This window comes from Sciurus vulgaris (assembly GCF_902686455.1).
Source record: "Sciurus vulgaris genome assembly, chromosome: 3".
In the NCBI taxonomy this organism is placed as follows: domain Eukaryota; kingdom Metazoa; phylum Chordata; class Mammalia; order Rodentia; family Sciuridae; genus Sciurus; species Sciurus vulgaris.
Genome location: NC_136463.1, coordinates 57,218,476 through 57,240,816, shown reverse-complemented (window position 1 = coordinate 57,240,816; position 22,341 = coordinate 57,218,476). Strand labels below are relative to the sequence as shown.

General features: G+C 46.2%; 4 protein-coding genes and 1 pseudogene across 7 annotated transcripts; 1 reads left to right on the top strand and 4 right to left on the bottom strand.

Annotated features, from left to right (window-relative positions):
• Positions 1 to 2,951: 2,951 nt before the first annotated feature.
• PSMB6 (proteasome 20S subunit beta 6) lies at positions 2,952 to 5,047 on the bottom strand. Its single transcript, XM_079130723.1, has 6 exons — positions 4,897 to 5,047; positions 4,430 to 4,497; positions 3,877 to 4,008; positions 3,624 to 3,753; positions 3,289 to 3,433; positions 2,952 to 3,167 (listed from the first exon to the last, which is right to left on the bottom strand). Exons 1-6 carry the CDS (start codon positions 4,996 to 4,998, stop codon positions 3,025 to 3,027), a joined length of 720 nt encoding a protein of 239 aa, XP_078986849.1. The 5' UTR covers positions 4,999 to 5,047; the 3' UTR covers positions 2,952 to 3,024.
• A 3,913-nt stretch (positions 5,048 to 8,960) lies between these two features.
• Positions 8,961 to 10,578, bottom strand: GLTPD2 (glycolipid transfer protein domain containing 2; the record flags this gene model as incomplete). The annotated part of the gene is given in 6 exon segments (XM_079130365.1): positions 8,961 to 9,859; positions 9,862 to 9,919; positions 9,922 to 10,051; positions 10,146 to 10,287; positions 10,290 to 10,311; positions 10,567 to 10,578. Coding segments are annotated over 6 exon segments (714 nt in total). The 3' UTR covers positions 8,961 to 9,509.
• Positions 10,579 to 12,575: 1,997 nt separating this feature from the next.
• VMO1 (vitelline membrane outer layer 1 homolog) lies at positions 12,576 to 19,217 on the top strand. 3 transcript variants are annotated; one of them, XM_079131211.1, is made up of 4 exons: positions 12,576 to 12,904; positions 13,009 to 13,124; positions 13,399 to 13,601; positions 18,684 to 19,217. In XM_079131211.1, exons 1-4 carry the CDS (start codon positions 12,722 to 12,724, stop codon positions 18,794 to 18,796), a joined length of 615 nt encoding a protein of 204 aa, XP_078987337.1. In that variant the 5' UTR covers positions 12,576 to 12,721; the 3' UTR covers positions 18,797 to 19,217. The 3 variants fall into 3 exon arrangements, with proteins under 3 accessions (XP_078987337.1, XP_078987339.1, XP_078987338.1); XM_079131213.1 differs by having other exon boundaries at positions 18,604 to 18,735; XM_079131212.1 differs by lacking the exon at positions 18,684 to 19,217 and having other exon boundaries at positions 13,399 to 14,663.
• LOC306656234 (transmembrane 4 L6 family member 5-like) lies at positions 14,932 to 22,334 on the bottom strand (the record flags this gene model as incomplete). Its single annotated transcript, XM_079131222.1, has 5 exons — positions 14,932 to 15,212; positions 15,295 to 15,475; positions 15,700 to 15,836; positions 16,498 to 16,578; positions 22,164 to 22,334. 5 exons carry the CDS (start codon positions 22,332 to 22,334, stop codon positions 15,198 to 15,200), a joined length of 585 nt encoding a protein of 194 aa, XP_078987348.1. The 3' UTR covers positions 14,932 to 15,197.
• On the bottom strand, positions 20,444 to 20,781 carry LOC306656242 (large ribosomal subunit protein eL42-like; annotated as a pseudogene). The gene has a single exon. The product of its transcript is annotated as a large ribosomal subunit protein eL42-like (transcript).
• Positions 22,335 to 22,341: the final 7 nt, after the last annotated feature.

Below are 22,341 nucleotides of genomic sequence, written 5' to 3'. Positions count from 1 at the left end.
ACATACCTGAAATCCCAGAGACTCTGGAGGTTGAGGCAGGAGGATTGCAATTTCGAGGCCAGCTTCAGCAATTTAGCAAGGAACTCAGCAATTTAGCAAGACCCTGTCTCAAAATTAAAAAATAAAATAAAAAGGGCTGGGGATGTGGCTCAGTGGTTAAGCATCCCTGAAATGAATCCCCAGTTTAAAAAAAAAAAAGTTTGGGGAGGTTGGCAGGACAGATGGGATTAAGGAGCATATCATTCAATAAATACTTGGGATTTACCCCCTGCCAGATGTTGAGGATGTGTCATTGAACCAAGAAGAAAGAACCTTTTTTTCTCACTGAGCTGACTTTCTAGTAGGGGGAGGACAGAATAAACAAGTAAACAAAATAAGAATGACAGTATGAGATAGTGCCAAGTGCTTCTATGAAGAAAATTAAACAGGGTATTGTGAGAATGAGATGGGAGAGGGTGGTGTTTCCTCCATTTCAGGATAGAAAAGGCTTTTCTGATGAGATGACATTTGAGTTGAGACCTCAATCATAAGCAGCTAAGCGAAAGCTGGGAAATGAGGTTATCAGTAATAGGTCACTAATTCTAACATACCACTCTGATGCAGGATATTGATAGCAGGGGAGGCTGTACATATGTGGGCCAGGGGTATATGGAAAATCTATCTTCCACTCCATTTTGCTGTAAACCTAATACTGCTCTAAGAAATACTTTACCAAAAAAATCATGTTGGGTGCAGGGGACCACACCTGTAATCCCAATGATTGGGGAGGTTGAGGTTAGAGGATCAAAAGTTGGAGGTCAGCCTTAGCAACTCTTCAAGACCCTTAGCAATTTAGTGAGAACCTTTCTTTAAAAATAAGAAGGGCTGGGGATGTAGTTCAATGGTAAAGCGCCCTGGGTTCAATCCCCCATAGCAAAAAATAAATTTAAAAAAATTAAAATTTTCACGCAACTGGGGGTATAATTCAGTGCTAGAGCAGTGTCTAACATGTATGAACACCCCCACCTCAGTAGAAAAGACAGCAAATTTTAAGTGCAAAATCCCATAGGTTGTAGCAAACAGAAAATAAGGAGTGACTAGAGTATCAAGGTTAAGCAATTGTTAATCTTCCAGGTCTTGATAAGGAGCCAAAATATTATTCCAGGTGGTATGGTAAGACATCGAAGAATGTCAAAGCAGGGAAGCAACATAGTCTCAGGTTTACAAAGATCACTTGGGGTGCTGTATGGGATTGTCTAAAAGGCAAGTAGGAAAGTAGCAAGGTCATTTTAGGAGGTTGTTGCCATACTCTAAGGGATGATGGTGGCTTGGCTCAGGAGAGTGGAACAGAGATGGTAAGTAGAATTCTATGTATACTTTGAGAAAGTCTTAAAACTTAACTGTTAAATTGAATGTGGAGTACAGGAAAAGAGCAGAATAAAAAAATGATGCCTTGTTGGGCTGGGATTGTGGCTCAGTAGTGGAGTGCTTGCTTAGCATGTGTGAGGCACTGGGTTTGAGCCTCAGCACCACATGCAAAACTAAATAAAATAATTATAAAAAAATGATGTTGGCCTGGGGAGATAGCTCAGTTGGTAGAGTGCTTGCCTTGTAAGCATAAGGCCCTGTGTTCAATCCCCAGCACTGGAAAAAAAAAAAAAAAAAAAAAAAAAAAAAAAAAGATGCCTTTAGATAGGGAGGATTCATTTGGGGTCAGATATCCTTTTCTGTTCTTCACTTGATTTGGGACTTCAACATCTCTCTGCCCTCTGAATCCCTTCAGGGTAGGATTATATGTATTCTAGAACAAGGATTTTCAAATGGGTCTTTTATGGTTCCCTGACCCCTACACTGGAGAAAACAAGACTGGGAAAACTAAAAACGTGTCACTATCAATGAGTACCACTGAATTCCTTTAGGTCCTTGGCATTGGAGAGAACAGAGTCCATTTTCAGCCTCCTGTGAGAATGGTAGCTTTCAAAGCTGGTCTAAAGCACTTAAATTTCACTTGCAGACAAGGTCCACCTCTTTCTCTGAAGCCAAGGAAGTCACATTGCTATGTCTTGACCACAAGATGAGGTAACAGAAGTTAAGTATGGAGAAAGGGGACTGTGAGTCTAGGCTAAAGGAGAGCTCTTCTGGTCTTAGGCCCAGTAATCACTGATGATGACTGGTAGGGCAGGAGAGATGATCTCAGTCTCAGTATTCTGAGTTCTACCTTAGACTTGAACATAGAGGGGTATTGTTGGTAGCCCCCACATTAACCATATTCTAACCGTTTAAGTACCTAGAAATGATAGAGAAAAAGAAACATGGGGGAAGATGATCTGGAGAAAGAAGTATGAAAACCAGCCACCTAACTGGGGGCAACTATGTAGCATGTATCACTGTAGGTCACTGATTCTAACACATACTACTCTGGTGCAGGATGTTGATAGCAGGGGAGGCAGTACATATATGGGGACTGGGGTATATGGAGAAATCTCTACCTCCCACTCCATTTTGCTGTAAGATAACATTTCTCTAAAAAAAGTTTACAAAACAAAACAAAACAAAAAAATCAGTCTGGGTATAGGGGTGCATACCTGTATGTGCTTGTATTCCCAACTATGTGAGGCTAAGGTAGGGTGGCAGTGAGGTAGGAAGATGGCAAGTATGAGGCCAGCCTGGACCCTGTTGGGTTATAGCTTGGTGGTAAAGTGCTTGCCTAGCATGTGGAAGGTTCTGGGTTTAATTCCCAGCACCACAAAAATGCAAAGAAGCGAAGGGGAGAGGAGCAGGGAAGGGAGAGAAGGGGAGGAGGGAGGAAGAAAACCACGCATGCAAATGTTTAGTGAGGAGTGGAACACTCATAAATTCCTTTTGTCTCCTGTGTAACTCCTCTGAGTTTAGTGCAATGGTTTGCACAAAACACTAGTGGGTCAGACAAGTTCAGGCTTGAGGCTGAGAAAAGAACCCCAAAGCACAAAGACTCTCTTTGACAAACTGTTTATTAAATTTTGTATCAGTATGGGGTGAATTTTATTACATCCTAGAATCCCAGATTCAGGGAGGTGGTAAAGTGGCAATGGTGAATTTCGGTATCTGGTCTCCCAAAAGTACTTGCCGCTCTACCCCTGATTCTTCAATGGCTGCGAGGCGGATCACCCCTCCACTGGAGCCATCCCGTTCCATAGCTAAAGCAAGAGCTGTGGATAAAAGAAAGTTGGATTTGGAGTTAATTGCTGGGAATACTGTAATAAATGAGAAATTGGCCTGGCTGGGGTATGGAGGATCGAAAATCACAGGCCCAGAAGCCCAAGTTCTTACCATTGGCAGTGAACTGCAGACACTCTTCCTTGGTCATGCCTTCACGGTAGGTAGCATCAACATAACCATAGATATATGAACTCCCAGAGCCTCCAATGGCAAAGGACTGCCTTACCATCATACCTCCCATGGGAACTGAGTACACCTGCCAGATGAAGTAGAACAGTCACCAGTGTATACCCTTCTCCCAGCTCACATACATTCACTTTCCCATTGTGGGATCAGTCTAGGGAGAGTTAATGGTAAGTGAGGTAGAAACTGAAATGAGAAATAGAAAATGGTAGGGGGAGGGAAAGGATCTAAGGCAAAACTTCAGTGCTGGTGGATTATCTTACCTGTCCTCCTTCTTGAGGATCCCAGCCAGCAATAATGATTCCCGCCATCAGATCTTCCCGGTATCGATAACACATTTCCTTAAAGAGGCTGGCTGCTGTGTGCACCAATGGAGGCTCATTCAGTTCAATGCTGGAGGGTGGGGTGACGGTGGGAGTTACAAAGAAAGCAGTCTCAGGACCTGAGAGTGAGGCCACTTACTGCCTCAGGTCCCAGTTCCCTTCACATACTTGCTCCTTCCCTACCCACAAGCACCTGTGGAAACCAAGCTGATAAGTGACAGCATCCGCAACAGCCTGGGTGTCAGCTGCAGAGCCTGAACGGCAGCAGAAAATACGGTCATGAATAGGAGTCAGCTTGTCAGTCACTCGATTGGCGATATAGGACCTGCAGGATGGCAGAATAGTGAGGGAAGGACCCCACCTGCCTCTCACCTCCATCCCATCATTATCCAATCTCTGGGGGTGGGGGTCTCAGGGATAGGAAAACAAATATTGCTTATTGGTTCTCATCTAAATTGAAGTTGGATGGATGGAGAACAGACTTTTATAAGGATGAAGGGAAGTAGAGAAGTACAAGCTGGGACAAATCTTTCTCTCCAGGGAGAGGAGAAACTTCCCTGCCTACAGTAGTCTGGAGGATTAAGGATGTGCTGGCAGGGCTGGGGATGTGTGGCTCAGTGATAAAGCACTTGCTTGGCAGACCATGGGTTTGATTCCCCGGCACCGAAAGGAGGGAAAACAGGATGGGCCATAGGACAAGAAAGGGAAATATGGGAAAATCCTTCATAAATCTGTCCTGAGCTCACCCGGTGGTTGTTCGGGAGTCCGCCCCCAGAACCACGCCCCCGTCAAACTGCACAGCCATGATAGTGGTCTGAGAAAATGGAGAAAACGTTGAGCCTGGACCTTTCCACATTCTCCAACATACATAAACTCCAACAATCCCTCCCGTAGATCCCATATCACAAAATTCGTACACGGCGGACCCATTTTCCAATCTCACGGGGGCCTCAACACTCCTCAAAATACCAGAATTCCAACCCTCAAGCTCAGAGGTTTCATTTACCTTGAAGGATTCCAGAATTTCACGCTTCAGCCCACCCTGTACCTCCCATCACCAACGTACCACACCACTCCAGCATCCCCAGAATACCCCTCCTCCTGCTTTAATTATAACACAGTCCACCTCCCCTCTCCCAACCACACTTGGGCTTTATCCTCCCCTCGTGGTCAGGCTTTGTGCACATTTTCTGAATCCTGACTCATTCCTCACCCCTGTGGAGACTTCCCGGTTTTCCCAGTCTGGGGCGATTGCCTCTCGCCCCAAGGACGGTGCAGGTCCCTCTCCTGGAGAAGCAACTAAAGTGGCCGCCATCTTCCTCCTTCTGTGCTACCACAAAGCAACTGTCGTAAAGCGCTCAGTCACTCTCCCCCCCCCCCCCCGAGGCCTTCTGGGAGCGAAGCCATGCCGCAGTTAACGGCAGAAGGGAAAGGTTATTTTGCGACAGTGAGCCTTTGATGGCAGTGTGGCAGGCAAAAAACTAAAAGGGGGAAAAAAAAAGAGCGAGAGGTAGAGAGAGAGCGAGAGAGCGAGCGAACGAGGGAGATAGGGAGAGAGAGAGAAGAGGAAGATAAAAGTCCTGCCTTGGCGTGGTGGCGCACGCCTATAACCCTGACCATGGAGGATCCAAGTTTGGTAATTTAGTGAGATCCTGTCGGTGGATGTAACTCAGTAGTAGACCACCTCTGGGATCAATTCCTATTACGGGGGAGTCAGGGAAGGCAAGGGATGTTGCTCAGTGGTATAGCACTTGCTTTAGCAAGGTCCTGAGTTCCACACTGATCTGTCTCACTGGAGCCTGGGGATCTAAGTTGGAATAATCGTGGCATATTTTCATTTTTCTTGGCAGTAAACCTAGCAGCGCATACAAGGAGTTGAATTACTGGGTCTTATGGTAACTCTGTTTAACATTTTGAGGAACCGACTACTGTTTTACAAAGTGACCTCACCATCTTATATTCGCAGGAGCCAATGTATGAGGTTTCCAATTTTTGCATCCCGAACAACCCTTGGTATTGTGTATTTTTTATCCTAGCCATCCCAGTGGGTGTGAGCTCTATCGTGTGTTTTTGATTTGCATTTCCCTAATAATTAGTGATGTTGAGCATATTTCCATGTGCTGATTGGCTATTTGTATATCTTCTTTGGAGCATGTTTATTCAAAGTCTCATTTTTAAATTGGGCTTTTTTTAATTGTTGGGTTGTGAGAGTTCTTTTTATATTCTTGATATTAGAAACATCAGGTATACGATTTCCAAATATTTTTCTCCCATTGAATTGCCTTTATACTTAATTCATTTGTATTCTTTGAAGCAGGAGTGTGTGTGTGTGTGTGTGTGTGTGTGTGTGTGTGTTCCTATGAATTATGTATACGAGGCAAGCTCTTTACCACTGAGTTACATTCCCAGCCCTTTAAAAGTATTTAGTCCCCCTAAATTGATTGTCCAGGCTGACCTCCAACTTGGGATCCTCCTGCCTCAGCTTCTGGAGTCACTGGGATTACAGGATGTGCCACTGTGCCTGGCACCTATGTTTCCTTTGAAGAGTTCTGTAGTGCTGACTCTTACATTCCTAGATCTGTGATCCATTTTGAGTTATTTTTTGTATATGATGTCAAGTATGGGTCTAAATTCATTCTCTATCCTCTTTTTTTTTTTTTTTTTTGACACTGGGAAATGAACCCAGGGACACTTAACCACTGACCCATATCCCTGGCTCTTTTTATTTTTTACTTTGAAACAGGGTCTAAGTTACTGAGGGCCTCACTAAGTTGCCGAGGCTGGCTTTGAACTTGCAATCCTCCTGCCTCAACCTCCCAAGCCATTGGGATTACAGGCATGTTCCACCATGCCCATCTTAAATTCATTCTTTTGCATGTAGTTACCCAGTTGTTCCAGCCCTATTTGTCAAAAAGGTTATTCCTGCCCCATTGAATGGTTTTGGCACCCTTGTCAAAATTCAAAGGATCAGGACTGGGAATATATCCCAGTTGGCAGAGTGCTTGCCTAGCATGTGTGAAGTCCTGGATTCAATCCTCAGCATCACCAAAAAGAGTCAATTGACCAAAGATGGAGGTGGTGGCATTTGCCTATAATTCCAGTTACTTGGGAGGTTGAGGCAAGAGGCTCACTTTGACTCCACAAGTTAGAAACTAGCTTGGGCAACAGAGTGAGACTCCAGCTTAAAAAAAAAAAGCAATTTACCAATGTATGGATTTATTTCTGTACTTAATTTTATTTCATTGAGCTATAATTTAATCCTTATGCCAGTATCATATTGTCCTGATTACTGTAACTTTGTAGTACATTAAAAAAAAAGTTATCCAGTAGCGTTGCATCCCTGTAGTCCCAGCTACTTATGAGGCTGAGGCAGGATTGTTTGAGCTCTAGAGTTTTAGATCAGCCTGGGCCACATAGGCCACTTCTCAAAAAAAAAAAAAAAAAAAGATCACATAAAATTAATGATTTTAAAGTGCATAGTTCAGTGTTCAGTGTCATTTGGTACATTCACAATGTTGTTCAGCCACCATCACTATCTAGTTTCTGAAAGTAGTAATATCTGAAATTGGAAGTGTGGATTCTGCAGCTGAATTTTCCTTTTCAAGATTGTTTTGACTATTCTGGGTCCTTTGCGTTTCCATATGAATTTTAGGAGTGGCTTGCTCATTTCTGGGAAAAATGATAGGAATTGCATTGAATCTGTAGATTAATTTAGGGGAGTGCTTTTTTTTTTTTTTTCTGTATTGGAGATTAAACCTAGGTCCTCACACATGGTAGGTAAGCACTCTACTACTGAGTTAGACCCCTGGCCCAGTTTATGTCTTTCTAAGAATTTTTCTATTTCATCTAGTTTATCTAATTTTATGACCTACACTTGTTTCTTATATTTCATTATAATCCTCTTTTTTTTTTTTTTTTTTTTTGGTGCTGGAGATTAAACCCAGAGTCTTGTGTATCTATTCACTCCACTACTGAGCAACAGTCTATACCCTTGGCCTCACTTGTGATTTAATTAATTACTTAATTGGGTCCTGGGGATTGAACGCAGAGGCACTTTGTCACTAAGCTACATCCCCAGTCCTTTTTTATTTATTTTTAATTTTGAGACAGGTTGTACTGAGTTGCCCAGGCTGCTTTTGAACTTGCCATCCTCTTGCCTCAAACCCCAGAGGTGTTGCTAAGATTACAATAGAGTGCCACTGTGCCCAGCTGGCTTTTTAAATTTTTTTTTTTTTTTTTGCGGTACTGCGAGGCAAGCACTCTACCAGCTGAGCTATCTCCCCAGCCCCCAGCTGGCTTTAAACATTTTTAGTCTTGAGTGCAATGGGAAGCCACTGGAAGATTTTGGGCATGAAAGTGACATGATAAAATCTGCATTTTTTTTTTCTTTCTTTCTTTTTTTTTTTTTTTTTTTTTGCGGTGCTGGGGATTGAACCCAGGGCCTTGTATTTGCAAGGCAAGCACTCTATAAAATCTGCATTTTAAAGCATTATTTTTTATGCTTTACTGACAATACACTATAGGGAGGGAAACGATGGACACAGAGACAATTAAAAAGCTATTGCAGGTCGGGTGAGCTGGCCCATGCCTGTAATCCCAGTGACTCCGTAGGCTGAGACAGGAGGATTGCAAGTTGGAGATCAGTCTCAGCAATTTTTCAAGGTTCTTAGAAACTTCCCAAGACCCTGTCTCAAAATAAAAAATAAAAAGGGCTGGGAGCATGGCTCAGTAGTTAAGTGTTCTTAGGTTAAATCCCCAGTACCCCCCAAAAGTCTACTGCAATAAAATTAGTCATACATAAAGTTGGCTTGGACAAGGGTAGTAGCACAGTACTCATGGAGAAAGTGGGAAAATGTCAGATTCTCACACATTGGATGTTGATGTGATGAATGGGAAACATAAGTCATATAACAAGTTTTTGCTATAAGGTTCTGGAATAATGGAGGTATTTTCTGAGCTAGCAATGACTATGTAGGGAATAGTTTTGGAGAAGAAGGTACTAGAAGCTCGATTTGAACATGTTAGGTTTGCTATGCCTACTTGACATCCAAGTAGAAATGCAGAATACACAGTTGTAGATATAGGGTTCTGGATTCCAGAAGAAAGTATATCTCAGGTATAAGTTAGGAATTTGCGTAGGAAATGGGCAGGTTTTTCATGTTCACTACTGTTGTGGGAGTGGCCAAGGAATCATTTGGTAAACATACAGTAAACCTAGTTAGGGAACGGAGTGCCTGCCTGGTGTGAGGCATGATGTACATGTAGTGGAAGGGAGAGAGTGCTGTTTATTCACGGAGACCGAATACAGGAGATGCATTTGCAGGGGGAAGGTGGTGGGATCCACGTCGCACGTGCCGATTGAGGTGTCTGTGGAAGTGTCCAGGAAAGAGTTGCTGTATGTCAGTGGAACTCAGAAGACAGGTCTGGGCTGGAGACGTGGCATGGAGTTGGCAACTGAAGCCACAGGAGTGGTTGAAATAGGTCAAGGGAAACGAGCCTCTGGGCTGCCGGGAACAGGGATGACACATCTTCCCACACTCTATTTCCCTTAAGCGCCTGCCATCATCACACAAAACGCCTGATGTTGACGACCGCCAAAGAACTTTCTCACCGTTCCTCCCATTTTCCTGAGACGCAGAATGAGGGAGAAGCTCAAAACCATCCCCGCCGGGGGCGGGCTTTGGTTGCGGTGACGTCAGTGTTGGGACAGGATAGCCAAGTTGCCTGCACAGGGGTCCCCCGCCAGTATTGGGGTCGCGACCCTGGGTTGCGCCGACCCGGCTCCAGAGCTCTTCCTTCCGGGCCAGTCTCCCGCCACCGCAGTCTTCAAGCCAATTGGAGGAGTCCGTGTCCGGCTAGCAGTCCCTGGGTGAGGTTGTAGACATCCTCCAGGGTGCCGGCGGCCCGGGCCAGCGCAGTTCGCGCGTCCGCCTCTCGGGTTCCGGGACACTCCAGCTCCAGCAAACGGCCGCGACTTGAGAGGACTAGAAGAGCGATGTGGGCGGCTTGACGGATTAACCAGGGGTGATGCGGGGCCAGGACGCTGCGGTAGACTTCGCCGCATTGCACGCTGGCGTCCCGGCCTCCAAGCGTTCCTGACGCCACCCGGTGGAGGCAGATCTGGGACCTGCGCAGCGCGCCGTGCAGCAAGAACAGTGAGCCCGAAGCCCCGGCCGAGGCCCTGGGGACCCTTCCCAGCGGCTCCAGCAGTCCTGCCCTCTCTCACGTGCTTCTTTCACGCCGCCAGGGTTGCCAGTGATGTGTAGTGGGTGGAATCTGGGCCGTGCACGCGAGCCTCGAGTGCTGTCACCTTGGTGAAGGCCTCGCTTGTGACGAAGGCGAAGATGGAGCCAAGGGGAGTTAGGAACCTGTATGTTTGGTGGTGGGAGGGGGGAGATGATTTGAAAGAGGGTGAAGGAAATAGAGAACTGAGGACTGGCTTGTGAGAGAGAGATCACTCACTTGATTAGTTCCCTCCATCCTGCCAGATACTGGAACAATTCCACATCCCCTTCCAGATTCAGACTGGCATGAAAGGGCCTTATCATGCGACCCAGCACTCCCGGAGGCCCCAGACAGGGAGGCTTTTCTCTTTTTGGGCCACCAGAGGTTCTGACACTTGCTGGACCTAGGGGTAGACATGATGGGAAGGGAGTGAGAGCGGAGCCCCTAGTCCGGAGTCCTACTTAGCAAGCAGCCCAGTTAGGCTCTGAACAACTTGTCCCTAAGAATCTAGTCCTTCCTGCTATACTCTCAGCTTCATGATGGGAGAGGGGAGATGAGGAAGAGGACCCATCTTTCACCAGACCCTTTGCTTAGCTGTCTTTTCCCCTGTTCAGGGGTCTATCTGGGGCTCACAGACACAGCCTTGTCGTGAGCATACCTGGAAGGGCATGGACCCTCTGGAATGCAGGACTACGCCCCTGGCCTTAAGCCTGACAGGACACTTGGGAAGAGGTGAAGCTGAGCAGTGAGGTCTGGAGAAGGGAGCCTGGGTTCTGAGGGCCTAGACTCCTGAGTAGGAGAGGGAAAAAGCCATCACCAAGGTTCTGAGCACTGAGTAAAGAAGCAGCAACACAAAAATAGTTAGAGGGATTGCCTGGCGGAACCAACACTGCAAGGCAAGGGGTGTCAGTGAGACCCCCATGGCTGCTGCTGAGGCCACTGCCCACTCAGTAACCCCTCGCCAGTCAGTGTCACCATAGGCCTCCAGGAGGGGAAAGACTCTAGCAGTGCTCTGAGGTGCAAAGGATTAATAATTAACCTTTTAAGGCCCCCTCCCCTGTGTCCTTTGCCCCAGAGGACAGCTACCTTAGGGTGAGGGGCTGAATGAAGATTTGGGGGAATTGGCAATAATGACATATCTCTGCATTTCCTTTTCCTGGAAGGCCAGTTTATAGTATTACTGGGCAGAGAGGCTAGGTTAAGAAACAGTGCCCTCAATGATGTGAGCTGTAAGTTAACTCTGGACTTGGATTCCCTCCACTATAAATTGAGGATAATAATGGGTACTTTGCAAGCCTCAGGTGAGGATTAAATGATAATGTTTGTGAAAAAACTGTAAATGGGAAAGCTGACCACAATTACCCCATAAATCTTCCCAAGTTATGGGGTGGGGGCTCTCTGAGATCCAGGGAACACCCACTTCTAAATTTTCCATTCTATTCCCAGAGGACCTTGTCATGATCTAGGTACCTGATCTTTGAATTGTGTACTTTAGGTTTTATCCTTTTACATTCTTGTGGTTTAATTTTTTAAACTCGATTGACTCCTCAATCATTTATCAGAATTATCTTCATTAACTACTTCCACATGCCAGGCCCTTCTAGGCCTCCAAAATACAAAAGTGTTTACTCAGAGCTTAAGGTCCTTTAAGGGAGAATTTTCAATTTGTCTGCTCCACTGGAGCGCTGATGAAGACAGGGGCCTTATTTTTCTTGGATGATTAATGCACTTAGAATATTGCTTGGGCCAAAACTCAATATTGCTAAACAAATATGTATTGAGTAAGTAAAGGTTATGTGTATGAAGGGGAGGCAAATCAGGGGTGGTTCCCTCTAACAAATCCAGACATGTTTTGTTTGCTTTTTGTTTTGTAAATTGGAAGTCCACCCAGTGGTCATGAAGGGAAAGGCATTTCAGGAAAGAAAGCAAGACTACAGCTGGGGCACAGTGCAGCAGCTCCAGAGGCCAAGAATGTAGGACCACGAGTTTAAGGTTAGCCTGAGCAATTTAGCAAGGCCCTAAGCAACTCAGCAAGATCCTGCCTCTAAATAAAATATAAAAAAGGGCTAAGGATATGGCTCAGTGGTTAAACGCATCTGGGTTCAATCCCCGGTACTAAAAAGAAAAAAAAAAAAAAAAAAAAAATTAAGACAAGAAAGCAGGGATACAGGAAGTGGTGGGAGTTCTCAGACCTTTGTCCATAAACTTCATAGATTTGGGTATATCTGGTGCCCCATATCCTCAAAGGGTAAGCACTCCAGTCTGTCTCTATGAAGACCCACCCAATTCCAACAGTTAATGAATTCTTGCCTTATGCTCACTCTATGTCCTCTCACATCCTGGAGGTCCCTGGGTGTCCAGGATCTGTCTTGGACAGATCCTGTCTCTGGCAAGATTCCCATGAAATCACTTTGAGGCCAGCCCTGGACTTTGTTCCCAGTGCTAGAATGATTCCCTATTTGCTGACCTCAGGCAAATCATTTGTCATTTCTGGGCCAATATAGGAAAGGTAATTCAAATTTCCTAAAATTGTTGTGAGGAGTAAATGCAATATGTCTGCAAAGCATTAACCACAATTTGTGGCCGATCATAAGCCTTTAGTAGGTAGTTATTATCTCTTGCCTACTGTCACTGCCCTTCCTTTTTTAGCTCTGGGACTGTAACTTCCTGAAGTCTGTGGGATTCCCAGAACAGATTAGTTTTGAATGTCACTTAATCCTGGAGCCCCTTCCGCAATTGGAGCCTAGATTGGGGCTGATAGGGACTGAACTGATATAAACTGCGTAAGAGGCCTGGCTCATAGACACTGCAGGATGAAGCCAGGTTCGGGAAAGAAGCTGCTGCTGCTGTTGTGGGCAGTGTGCTGCAAACATGCACTGGCAGATGGACTGATCGGCTACCCTGTTATTGAAGTGACCAACGGGGGTCCCTGGGGCGACTGGGCCCCACCTGAAATGTGTCCTGATGGATACTTTGCCAGTGGGTTCTCACTCAAGGTGAGGACTCAGGTCTAGGGCCTGGAGGGGTGGAGATGGCCTGGGGCCATGGAGCCAAGGATGGCAGTCCCCTGACTTATCCTCCCTCCTTTCTCACTATCCAGGTAGAGCCCCGTCAAGGCATTCTTGGTGATGACACGGCTCTGAACGGGATCCGGCTGCACTGCACACGTGGTAACGCTGAGCTCAACACTCAAGTTGTGGAGTCTCAATCTGGAAAGTGAGGAGGGGCAGGGGCCAAGCCTCTCCTAGGGTCAGGGCATGTATCTTACCCTCCTGTTACATGCCCTCTCCTAGCAGACAGGCTCCTCTTGAGCTGTAGGGCAGTTTAGACTTGAGGTGGATAGAAGTCCACCTATCTGCACCTTAGGGAAGGTCAGGTGGCTAAACCAACTGAATGGGATCGCCCTAGACCTGGCTTGAAAAGTCCCTGGGTTGGCTTGAGGTGGGTAGGGAGTGCTCACAGAGCCAACATGTCTCTTCTTCCCTTACAGGTGGGGCGCATGGAGTGAGCCTCTGTGGTGTCCTGGTGGCAGCTTCCTAGTAGCTTTCTCACTTCGCATGGAAGCACCTATAACCCCTGGGGACAATACTGCCGCCAACAATGTGCATTTCCGATGCTCAGATGGCACGGAGTTGGAGGGGCCTGGGCTGGACTGGGGAAAGTTTGGAGACTGGAGCGCCCCTTGCCCAAAAGGTGCGTGTGGCTTACAGACCAAGATTGAGCAGCCTAGAGGCCTTCGTGATGACACTGCACTTAACGATGCACGAGTATTCTGCTGCCTCACCTAACCTTGTCCTAACCTTGTTGCAGTCCTGTCCTTGGCTAGCCCAGATGCTAGTCCCATCTCCATCTTGGTGTTGGTCTGGCTTGTTTTAGGAATGAGAAATTGTGTCTCCTGTTTACATGCTACCCAGCACTGGGTAAGGTCTACATTTGAGTGAGATCTTAGGAAGTCCACAGTAGGCTGCTGCAAGTTATGGGCCCCTTAGTCAAGAAAAACTTGTGTATGTGTATGTGTGTGTGTGTGTGTGTGTGTGTGTGTGTATTTCCCCCGCCCCCAACACACAAGTGAAGGAAGTTCCTGGCTTTCTGAGGACATCTTTAAATACCCCACCCCCATTAAGAGCCCAGGTTGTCTCCTTTCTGAGTTACCAGTGACCTCCAATTAAGAAATTTCTGCCAAATTAGGAGGTAACAATGCTACAATGGCTTTATGTCTTTATTTTCTAGAGTTTAGGAGGCTAAAGTGCCTTTTTCTGTAGTTTCTATGCCTCCCTTGCAAAATCCAAAAATGATTTCTCTAAATAGTGTTAAGGACCTTTGTCCTTCATTGCTGTTCTCTCTGCCTGGAATCCCCCAGGTGTCCAGATGGTTAGCTCATCATCAGATGTTAGTTCATCTCTCACTGTCTCACACTTTCCCTGTCATTTAAAACAATAACAAAAACGTCTCCATCAGTCAATATCTATTCCATTATCAATGTATTTTTAAAAAGTTTTTATAGCTGGGTGCCCTGATAAAAACCTGTAATCCCAGCTACCTGGCAGGCTGAGGTAGGAGGATCACCAGTTGGAAGAAAGTCTGGGCAATTAATCAAGACCTTTTCTCAAAACTAAACAAAAAGGCATGGGGGTGTATGTAGCTCAATGGTGTGGTAGAGCATGTGTGAGGCCCTGGGTTCAATAATCTCCAATACTGAACATAAATAAATAATAAAATTAACAAATAAATAAATTAAAACGTGTTAACCATCAATCGAAATAATCCTTTACTTCTTTTAAAAATTGCACTTTCCGGGGCTGGAGCTGTAACTCAGTGATAGAGTGATTGCCTACCATGTGTGAGGCACTGGGTTCCATCCTCAGCACCACAAAAAAAAAAAAAAAAAAAAAAAAAAAAATAAGTAAGTAAAGGCATTGTGTCCATATACAACTAAAACATATATATATATATATATATATATATATATATATATATATATATATATGTATGTATGTATGTATCGTTTTCTGCCCCTGAACTCATCTGCTTTGTTTGCTATTGTATTTCCTAGGCAACTGAATAGCTCAATAACTCTGAAAAAAATAAAAAGTGGGGCTCAGGGGCGCCAAACAGGGTCAGGAGAACGCCAAACTCAGGAGGCCCTCACACACTCCTGCCATTTAGGGCATAATCTGAGCCGGAAGGGTTGGGGTGGACCCCAAACGGTTTATTCCAGGGAGCCAGGGAGTGAGCGGGCCAGGAAGGGGTCCAGGAGCAAGCAGGGGTAACCAGGCGGCCAGTGGAACCTCAGTGAGCTGAGCCCTGAGGAAAAGAGAAAGTGAGTGAGGACGTAGCCAGGAGCAAGCAGGTCCTTCCACAACCCCACCTCACGCTGTCCCACCACCTTTTTCCTGCAATCGCCACAAATGACACCAATAGTAGCGTTCACCAGCTGTATGCCACACAGCACGATCTCCAGACATGCGGCAGCCACCAGCACGGAGAAGAGCGTCACATTCCAGAGCACCACGTTGGGTGGCTCCTCGCACAAATTCCATTGAGTACGGTTGCTCAAGTAAGCGCCCCTGTGGATGTAGGGTCAAGTGAGTGGAGGAGATAACGGGGTGCCCCCCTCCCACCCCCACCTCCCGAGCACGCGCCCAATGGGATTTTCAAAGGACTAGTTAGGAACACGTGGAGGGAACTCTCCTGAGGCTCACTGGCACCCAGGTTTCCCGGCCCACGTGGGAAGGGCATGGGAAAGGCGAGATGCAGAGAAAGGGGGTCACGCATACAGGCTAAGCCTTACCAGCTTTCTCGGAAGTGGTAGTCCCACTTGCCGTTCATTAAGCATTTCGGTCCAATTCGGAGGCCGGCTCTTGACACTAAGAGGCAGTAGATGGCACCAAGCATTCCGAAAGCCGGGGAGAATATTGAAGGTGGCACCTGGACAAGGAGTGGAAGGTGGGCTGAAGAGGGGCGCCCGCTCCGCAGTGGTGAACCATCCGCGCCTAACTCCGCCCCCTACATTGCAGAGCTGCTCTGGAGCGGTGTTAAAAATACATTCCCGGGGGAGGGGATACAGTCCTGTAAAAGAGCGCTTAAAAATACACTTTCTTATAAACCCGACACTTGAAGTTAGGCAAAACTAAGGGCAGCGGAGATTCAAGAGGGTTAGGATATCTGTAGAGGGTGCTGTGGCTCTGTGAGAGTTCGGAGACCGAATCCCGAATTTCTCTCTTTTTGGGGGGTGGGGGTGCATTGGGAATTGAACCCAGGGTTTTCTGTCAAAGATATAGATCCCCAGCCCTTTTTTATTTCTTATTTACTAGACAGGAGCCCTATAAATTGCTGAGGCTGGCCTCGAACTTGAGATCCTATTGCCTCAACCTCCTGAGTCACTGGGATTACAGGTGTGCACAATCAAGCCCCGCCAAATCTCTTCTTCTGTTTCTTTTTTAAATTATCAATGGATCTTTAATTAATTAATTAATTAATTAATATGCGGTGAAGAGACTCAAACCCAGGGCATCATACATGCCAGCCAAGAGCTCTACCACTGAATCACAACCCCAGCTCCCAAATTTCCTTTTATTTTGGATCTCACCCTATAGCGATGTTCACAACAGCCTGCTCCACAGCAGCGCTTGATCCCTAACAGAACTGCTGCGATTCCCGGACACAGCACCTGTGGGACGACAGTCGGAGTGATAGTGTAAGCCCTCCATCACAAGCCATATCCTCTAGGTCTTCACCTACTCTGGAAGCTGTCTACTATGTCCTCAGCCCTTTGGACTACAGGAAGACCTTATCTCTACCTCTCCTGGAGCATTGTGGGGCTCTACCTTACTTTATCATTATTTACTGTGCCTACCTAATCTGTGTGCTTATTCTAGTTTCCTTGAGGGTTGGCTTCACTATTAAACACTCCCGGTAAATCTTGGCACACACTAGGTGCCTTTCTGAATGGGAATCAGGAGGCCCTGGGTGGAAAACCAGGGCCACACTACTTTACATTCAATGAATCAATTGGTTTCTCTGGGTCTCAGTTTTGTCCTGTGTAAAATGGGTTCTAAGAACCTACTTCACAGAGTTGTTCTTAGGATTTAATGAGATAACTGGTGGGCGTAGTGTCAAGACTGCTTTAGAGTAAATGGTATAAATGCCTTCAGCAGTGCGAAGGGGTATGGTGCTGGAAGGTCTGGTGAGCCAGGTAGAGTCTGTTCACAATGCTCTGATGTGAATTGTGAGATTTCCCAAGATCCAGCCTCGGATCTCTTTTATATCCTGTGACTCTTCTCACAAAGTCCATCCCCTCCCAGGGAATCAGCTATTCCCTCTGCCAATAGTCACCTCCACATGCCTGGATATCCAAATCCAACTGCCCAAAGGCTGTGTTCACTCAAATGTCTTGATTTTAGGTCTGATTCAGCCTGTCTCAGAATGACCTCAAATTTTTCCAAATTCATCTCCCTTTGATATCCTCATGCTCATAGTTGAATAATAGCATCCACCAGGTCATCTAGGCTGGAAAACTTTAATCCTTCTGCACCCAGCCAGACCTCAAGCCTTCCTGTTCCTTCAGTGGCTCCTGAATCTGTTAGTCCTTTCTCCTTCTTCCCTCCTTCAATTCCTAATCACCTTCTGTGAGGAAGATGTTCTTAGCCTCCCTACCAAGTTCCCAAAGCTCTTACCCCATGCCATGCCACACTTCATCCTACATGCCATCACCAGATTAAACTTGGTCTTTCTGGGTGTGATGGTGCACACCTGTAAACCCAGGCGCTCAAGAGGCTGAGGCAGGAGGATGCAAGTTCAGGGCCAGCCTTGGCAACACAGGGAGATCTCTCTCAAAATCAAAAAAAGAGGTCTGGGATTGTAGCTCAGTGGGAAAGTGCTTTGGGGTTCAGTTTCTGGGAACAGGAACTTCTTCAGTTGGTTTTCTCTCTGCTCAAGTCCCTCACAGAGGAGGATCCTGTCAAAATTGAACCCAAGCAAGGCATTTGAGGCTCTTTATTCTGCCTCCAACCTTGTGTTTATCATCATTGCAGAGGCCAGGTTCTTTGTTCCTCTCCCATCCCTGGAATTCTGCAGCTGTTTTGATCTTTCCTTCCCTGTTGGTCTTGTCTGGCATGTACCATACAGGGCAGGATTTTGTTCTTTTCCAGGGGAGGGACTGAGAGTTTTAATTCTGTTGTATCGTCCACAGCAACCTCAGAGAAACACCTGAGGAATTCAACAAAATATCCACCAGCACTCTCATCTGCCTCTTCCTCTGTTAGGGCCAATCCGGGGCCAGTGCTGACCCCCATTGCTTACCCTCTCTGGTGAGGTCACTAACTGGGAAGTTTCAGGATCCGAAGATACCTCTGGCTTTACTAATGTGTGTGTGCGCCCGCGTGCGTGAGTCTGTGTGTGTGTTACATTGCTGGAGTTCTAATCCAGGGTCTTGCCATGCTGGGCAAGTGCTCTACCACTGGGTTCCAACCCCCAAACCAGATTTACCGATTTTGAATGACCCACCTCTTTGAGAATTTTACTTCTGGTCAAAGCATTAGTTTTCTTTTTGTGGTCTAAGCTTCCCTGTCTTGCTCCCTGCTGTCTAATTGTTTTCGTGAAAAGAGAAGAGTCATCATAAGTTCAGGAGGCAACACGGTTTATAGCTGAAATCTGCTCATTTTCTCTATCACTATGGCCTCTGGCCTATTTCCAGGTCCTGTCTTCCCTCCGTGACATTGTCTCATCTTTCTGCTTCTCTGGCTGACCTCGAACTATCCATTTTCCACACAATAGCCAGAGGGATCTACTTCAATCCAGTGGGCTGTGGAGCAACTGGAACTCTCATGCTGTGTGCCGACAGGAAGAAACTGATACAAAAATTACGGAAAACTATTTGCCACTATTAGCCCTGAGTATTTTCAAACCTTAAGAATCAGCAGTGTTACTCCTCTCTAAGAGTGACAATGGAAATAAACACATATGTTCACCTAAGGCACCTACAGGAATGTTGATAGCAACATTATTTGCAATAAACCCAAACTGGGAACCATCCAAATGTCCATCAACAGTAGAATGTTTAAATTGAAGTGTATTCAACACAATGGAATGCATAAGAAATAAAAAAAAAAAAACTACAGCTGCACAAAATAACATGGATGGCTCTCATGAATATAATATTATGCTAAAGAAGCCACACAGGAAAGAACACATAGTGTATGATTTCATTTTAAATGGAGTACTGAAGAGACCAAACTAGTTTATGGGGTTAGAAGACAGAATAATGGTTACCCTTTTTGGTGGTGGGTAGTGCCTGGTGAGAGGCATGTGTGGGATTCTGGTAATAATTATCTGAGGTTTTTTGTTCATTTGTTTTTTAAGATGGGGTCTTGCTATTTTCCCCAGGTTGACCTAGAACTTCTAGCCTCAGCCTCAAGATAGTTCTGCTTCAGCCTCCTGAGTATTTAGAACTACAGGTTTGTGAATGGTTTTTGATCTGGGTGCAGGATATGTGGGTATGTTCATTTTTTAAAAATTCATTGAGCTGGAGCTGGGGATGTAGTTCAATAGTAGGGCATTCTGAGCATTCACAATGCCATGAGTTTAATTCCCAGCACCCACACATGTGCCTGGGCACACACACACACACACAACCCAAAAGCTTTATTTATTTATTTAATTGTTCGTTTCTTTATTTGGTGTTGGTATTAGGGATTGAACAACCCAGGGCAATCTGCCACTGAGCTACATCTGCAGGTCATTCTCTGTCTCTGTCTCTGTCTCTCTCTCTCTGTCTCTGTCTCTGTCTCTCTCTCTCTCTCTCTCTCTCTCTCTCTGTGTATGTCTACTTTTCCCAGGTTAGCCTCGATCAAACTTAAGATTTTCTTCTCTCTTTCTCTCCTTTCTCATTTGTTTTCCAGTACTGGTGATTGAACCCAGGGGCACTTTCCACTGAGGCTTATCCCAGTCCTTTTAATTTTTTATTGCCTAGGCTGGTCTCTAACTTGTGATCCTCCTGACTCAGCCTCCTGAGTTGCTGGGATTACATGCATGTGCCACTGCACCTGGCATTATTTTCCTTCTGAATAACTGGGATTGCAGACATATGCTACCTTGCCTGGCTGGCTTCTCTCTCTCTCTCTAAATCCTCCCACACCACCAACACACATTGCCTTGCTTCTTTGCAGTAGTGCCGGGGATCAAACCCAGTGTCTTGCACATACTAGCTAAGTGCTCTACCACTGACCTATACCTCCAGTCTTATTTATTTTTATTATTTATTTATTCTAGGGTACTGGGAATTGAATTCAGGGGCACTCAATCACTGAACCACATCCCCAGCCCTTTTTTATATTTTATTTAGAGACAGGGTCTCACTGAGTTTCTTAGTTCCTCACTTTTACTGAGGCTGGCTTCAAACTTGTAATCCTCATGCCTCAGCCTCCCAAGCAGCTGGGATTACAAGCATGTGCCACCGTGCCCTGCTTACATTTATTTTATTTTTTGAAGATAACCGCAACATTTTATGATCTTCATAACAAAACAAACAATGAAGCTTAGAACTGGATCACTTGGCCCTTTCTTTTCTTATCTCCTCCCAGTTCAAAATGCTTGCATCTCTTAATAACCAGCACTCTCTAGATCTGCAGTTAGGCTAAACACACTCAAGCCTCAGTACAATCTTTGTAGTTTTAGCCTTTTTCCTGAAAATTGGCTTAGTCTGCCCACCATAGTCACTCTGTTTCCTGTCATAACACTGCTTTCCCTGTGCATACAGAGAATCCTTACCCTTCTCCTACTGTGTCACTTTATGGGGTTGGTGTTTGCCAGACTTCTTGCAGAACGTCTGGCGGGTCTTAGGAATGTTCACCATGTTTGTGGGAGCATTATCGGCAAGGAAAGAAAGTTACATTTATTTTTGATGGCACCCACTCCTGTCTGAAATCATCTTGCCTATTTATTTACTTCATTCATTCAGTGACTATTAACTGAGTTCCTCTTAGGCAGAGGCACTAGTCTAGGCACCAGGCACACAGCAACCAACAAAACAGCCAGTCCTTGCTCTCATGGGGCTTCTAGTCTTGCTTCCTTCATACCATTTGCCCCCACAAAGGAACACAAGCTTCCAGGGGAGCAGGGACCTTGTCTGTGTCCCTGTGGCATAAGGTGGTCCTTCCTGAGAGTGACTCAATGAGAGTGGAGGGGAGGATGATAGCTGTGAATGGGAACGTTAGGAGCACATCCTTGGACATGGCCCCTGAGGAAGACTAGTCACACTGGGTGTAGGAGTGGGGGTAGGTAGTTTAGGCTGGAGAAGGAACACAATGTGACACTGGGTGAGTGTGTAGGCCTGGGAGGTGTGTGGCATCTCAAAGGGAGTTGAGGTCAGAGAGATGGAGCAGAGACCAACAGCCATGAATCCATGCAAGAGAAGGGGAGTGGAAGAGACCTGAGAAGGTAAGAGGGAATTGCTAGTTAAGTTGCTAGTTATTCCTGCTCAGCTAATAGAGGTGTGGCCAGGAAAGGGGATGAAGGTGAGAGCATTTAATCAGTCAGCTGTTCTGAAAAGATGGGAACTATGCTGGGTAGATCTCTCATCTTTACCCCACAAAGACATCACTAAGTTGACCATCCAAAACTTCCCCTAAATTGGGAACTTCCTCCACTTCTCCCAACAGATCCTCATCTCCAGGAAGACTTGGGGGCAACTTCTCTGCTGTACTGACCTAGCTTCTGAGTTTATCCTTAGCACCCAGCAGCACGGAGTGGGCATCCAGCGTATGTGGTTGTGGAGGAGGGGAAGGGCAACACTGAGCTGACAGGTAGAGTGACTGATTGTTGACATCACTTCCTGGCTCCAGACATTTTGCTGCATCCCCCATGCCCATTATTACCTTGCCCTGATAACCTCCCACACAACCAGCCGCTGCTTCTGCTTCAGTCCTTGTAGTGAGGGGTCCCAACATCTGCTCAGCTGTGGAGGCAGGGAGGGGCAGGGAGGACATGCTTTGACCCAGAAGGGCAGCTCTTTAGAGGCTGAGCCTCCCTGCCTCCCCCTGCCCTTCACACATTCAGCTCAGGTCCTTGGGGGCTCCTCCAGGGCTGTATACAGAGTGCTGAGTGTGTAGGGGGGATTGGGCACATTTCTAGTCCCCACCAAGCACTTGTCATCTCTCTGGAGTTCTGTCCTTTTCCCTTTCCCCTCCCTTCCCATTCAGAACCCCTTAAAGTGGTGCCCAGGCCCCTGGCCACCAGCCTGTGCTCTAGTCGCCTCACCATCAATCCCCCGCCGATGAAGCCAGCCATGAGCAAGACATGCAAGCTGAGTTGGTCACTGCTCCAGGTCTTCCCATCGGGCACCAACAGGAGGGCATTGGCCAGGATGCAGATTAGGGAAAGAGGTATTAGGGCGAGCCCCACACAGCAGGCACACATCTTCAGGCACATGGCGGGC

What these genes read in the sequence shown, in the direction of transcription:
- PSMB6 (XM_079130723.1), bottom strand. Translation starts at nt 4,998, where the DNA reads ATGGCGGCCACTTTAGTTGCTTCTCCAGGAGAGGGACCTGCACCGTCC. An exon ending in ACCGGGAAGTCTCCACAGGG is followed by an intron (nt 4,498 to 4,896) that starts GTGAGGAATGAG and finishes CCATTTTCTCAG; the next exon opens with ACCACTATCATGGCTGTGCA. An exon ending in ATCCTCAAGAAGGAGGACAG is followed by an intron (nt 3,434 to 3,623) that starts GTAAGATAATCC and finishes TTCATCTGGCAG; the next exon opens with GTGTACTCAGTTCCCATGGG.
- VMO1 (XM_079131211.1), top strand. Translation starts at nt 12,722, where the DNA reads ATGAAGCCAGGTTCGGGAAAGAAGCTGCTGCTGCTGTTGTGGGCAGTG. An exon ending in CCAGTGGGTTCTCACTCAAG is followed by an intron (nt 12,905 to 13,008) that starts GTGAGGACTCAG and finishes CTCACTATCCAG; the next exon opens with GTAGAGCCCCGTCAAGGCAT. An exon ending in GAGCGCCCCTTGCCCAAAAG is followed by an intron (nt 13,602 to 18,683) that starts GTGCGTGTGGCT and finishes TCCACACAATAG; the next exon opens with CCAGAGGGATCTACTTCAAT.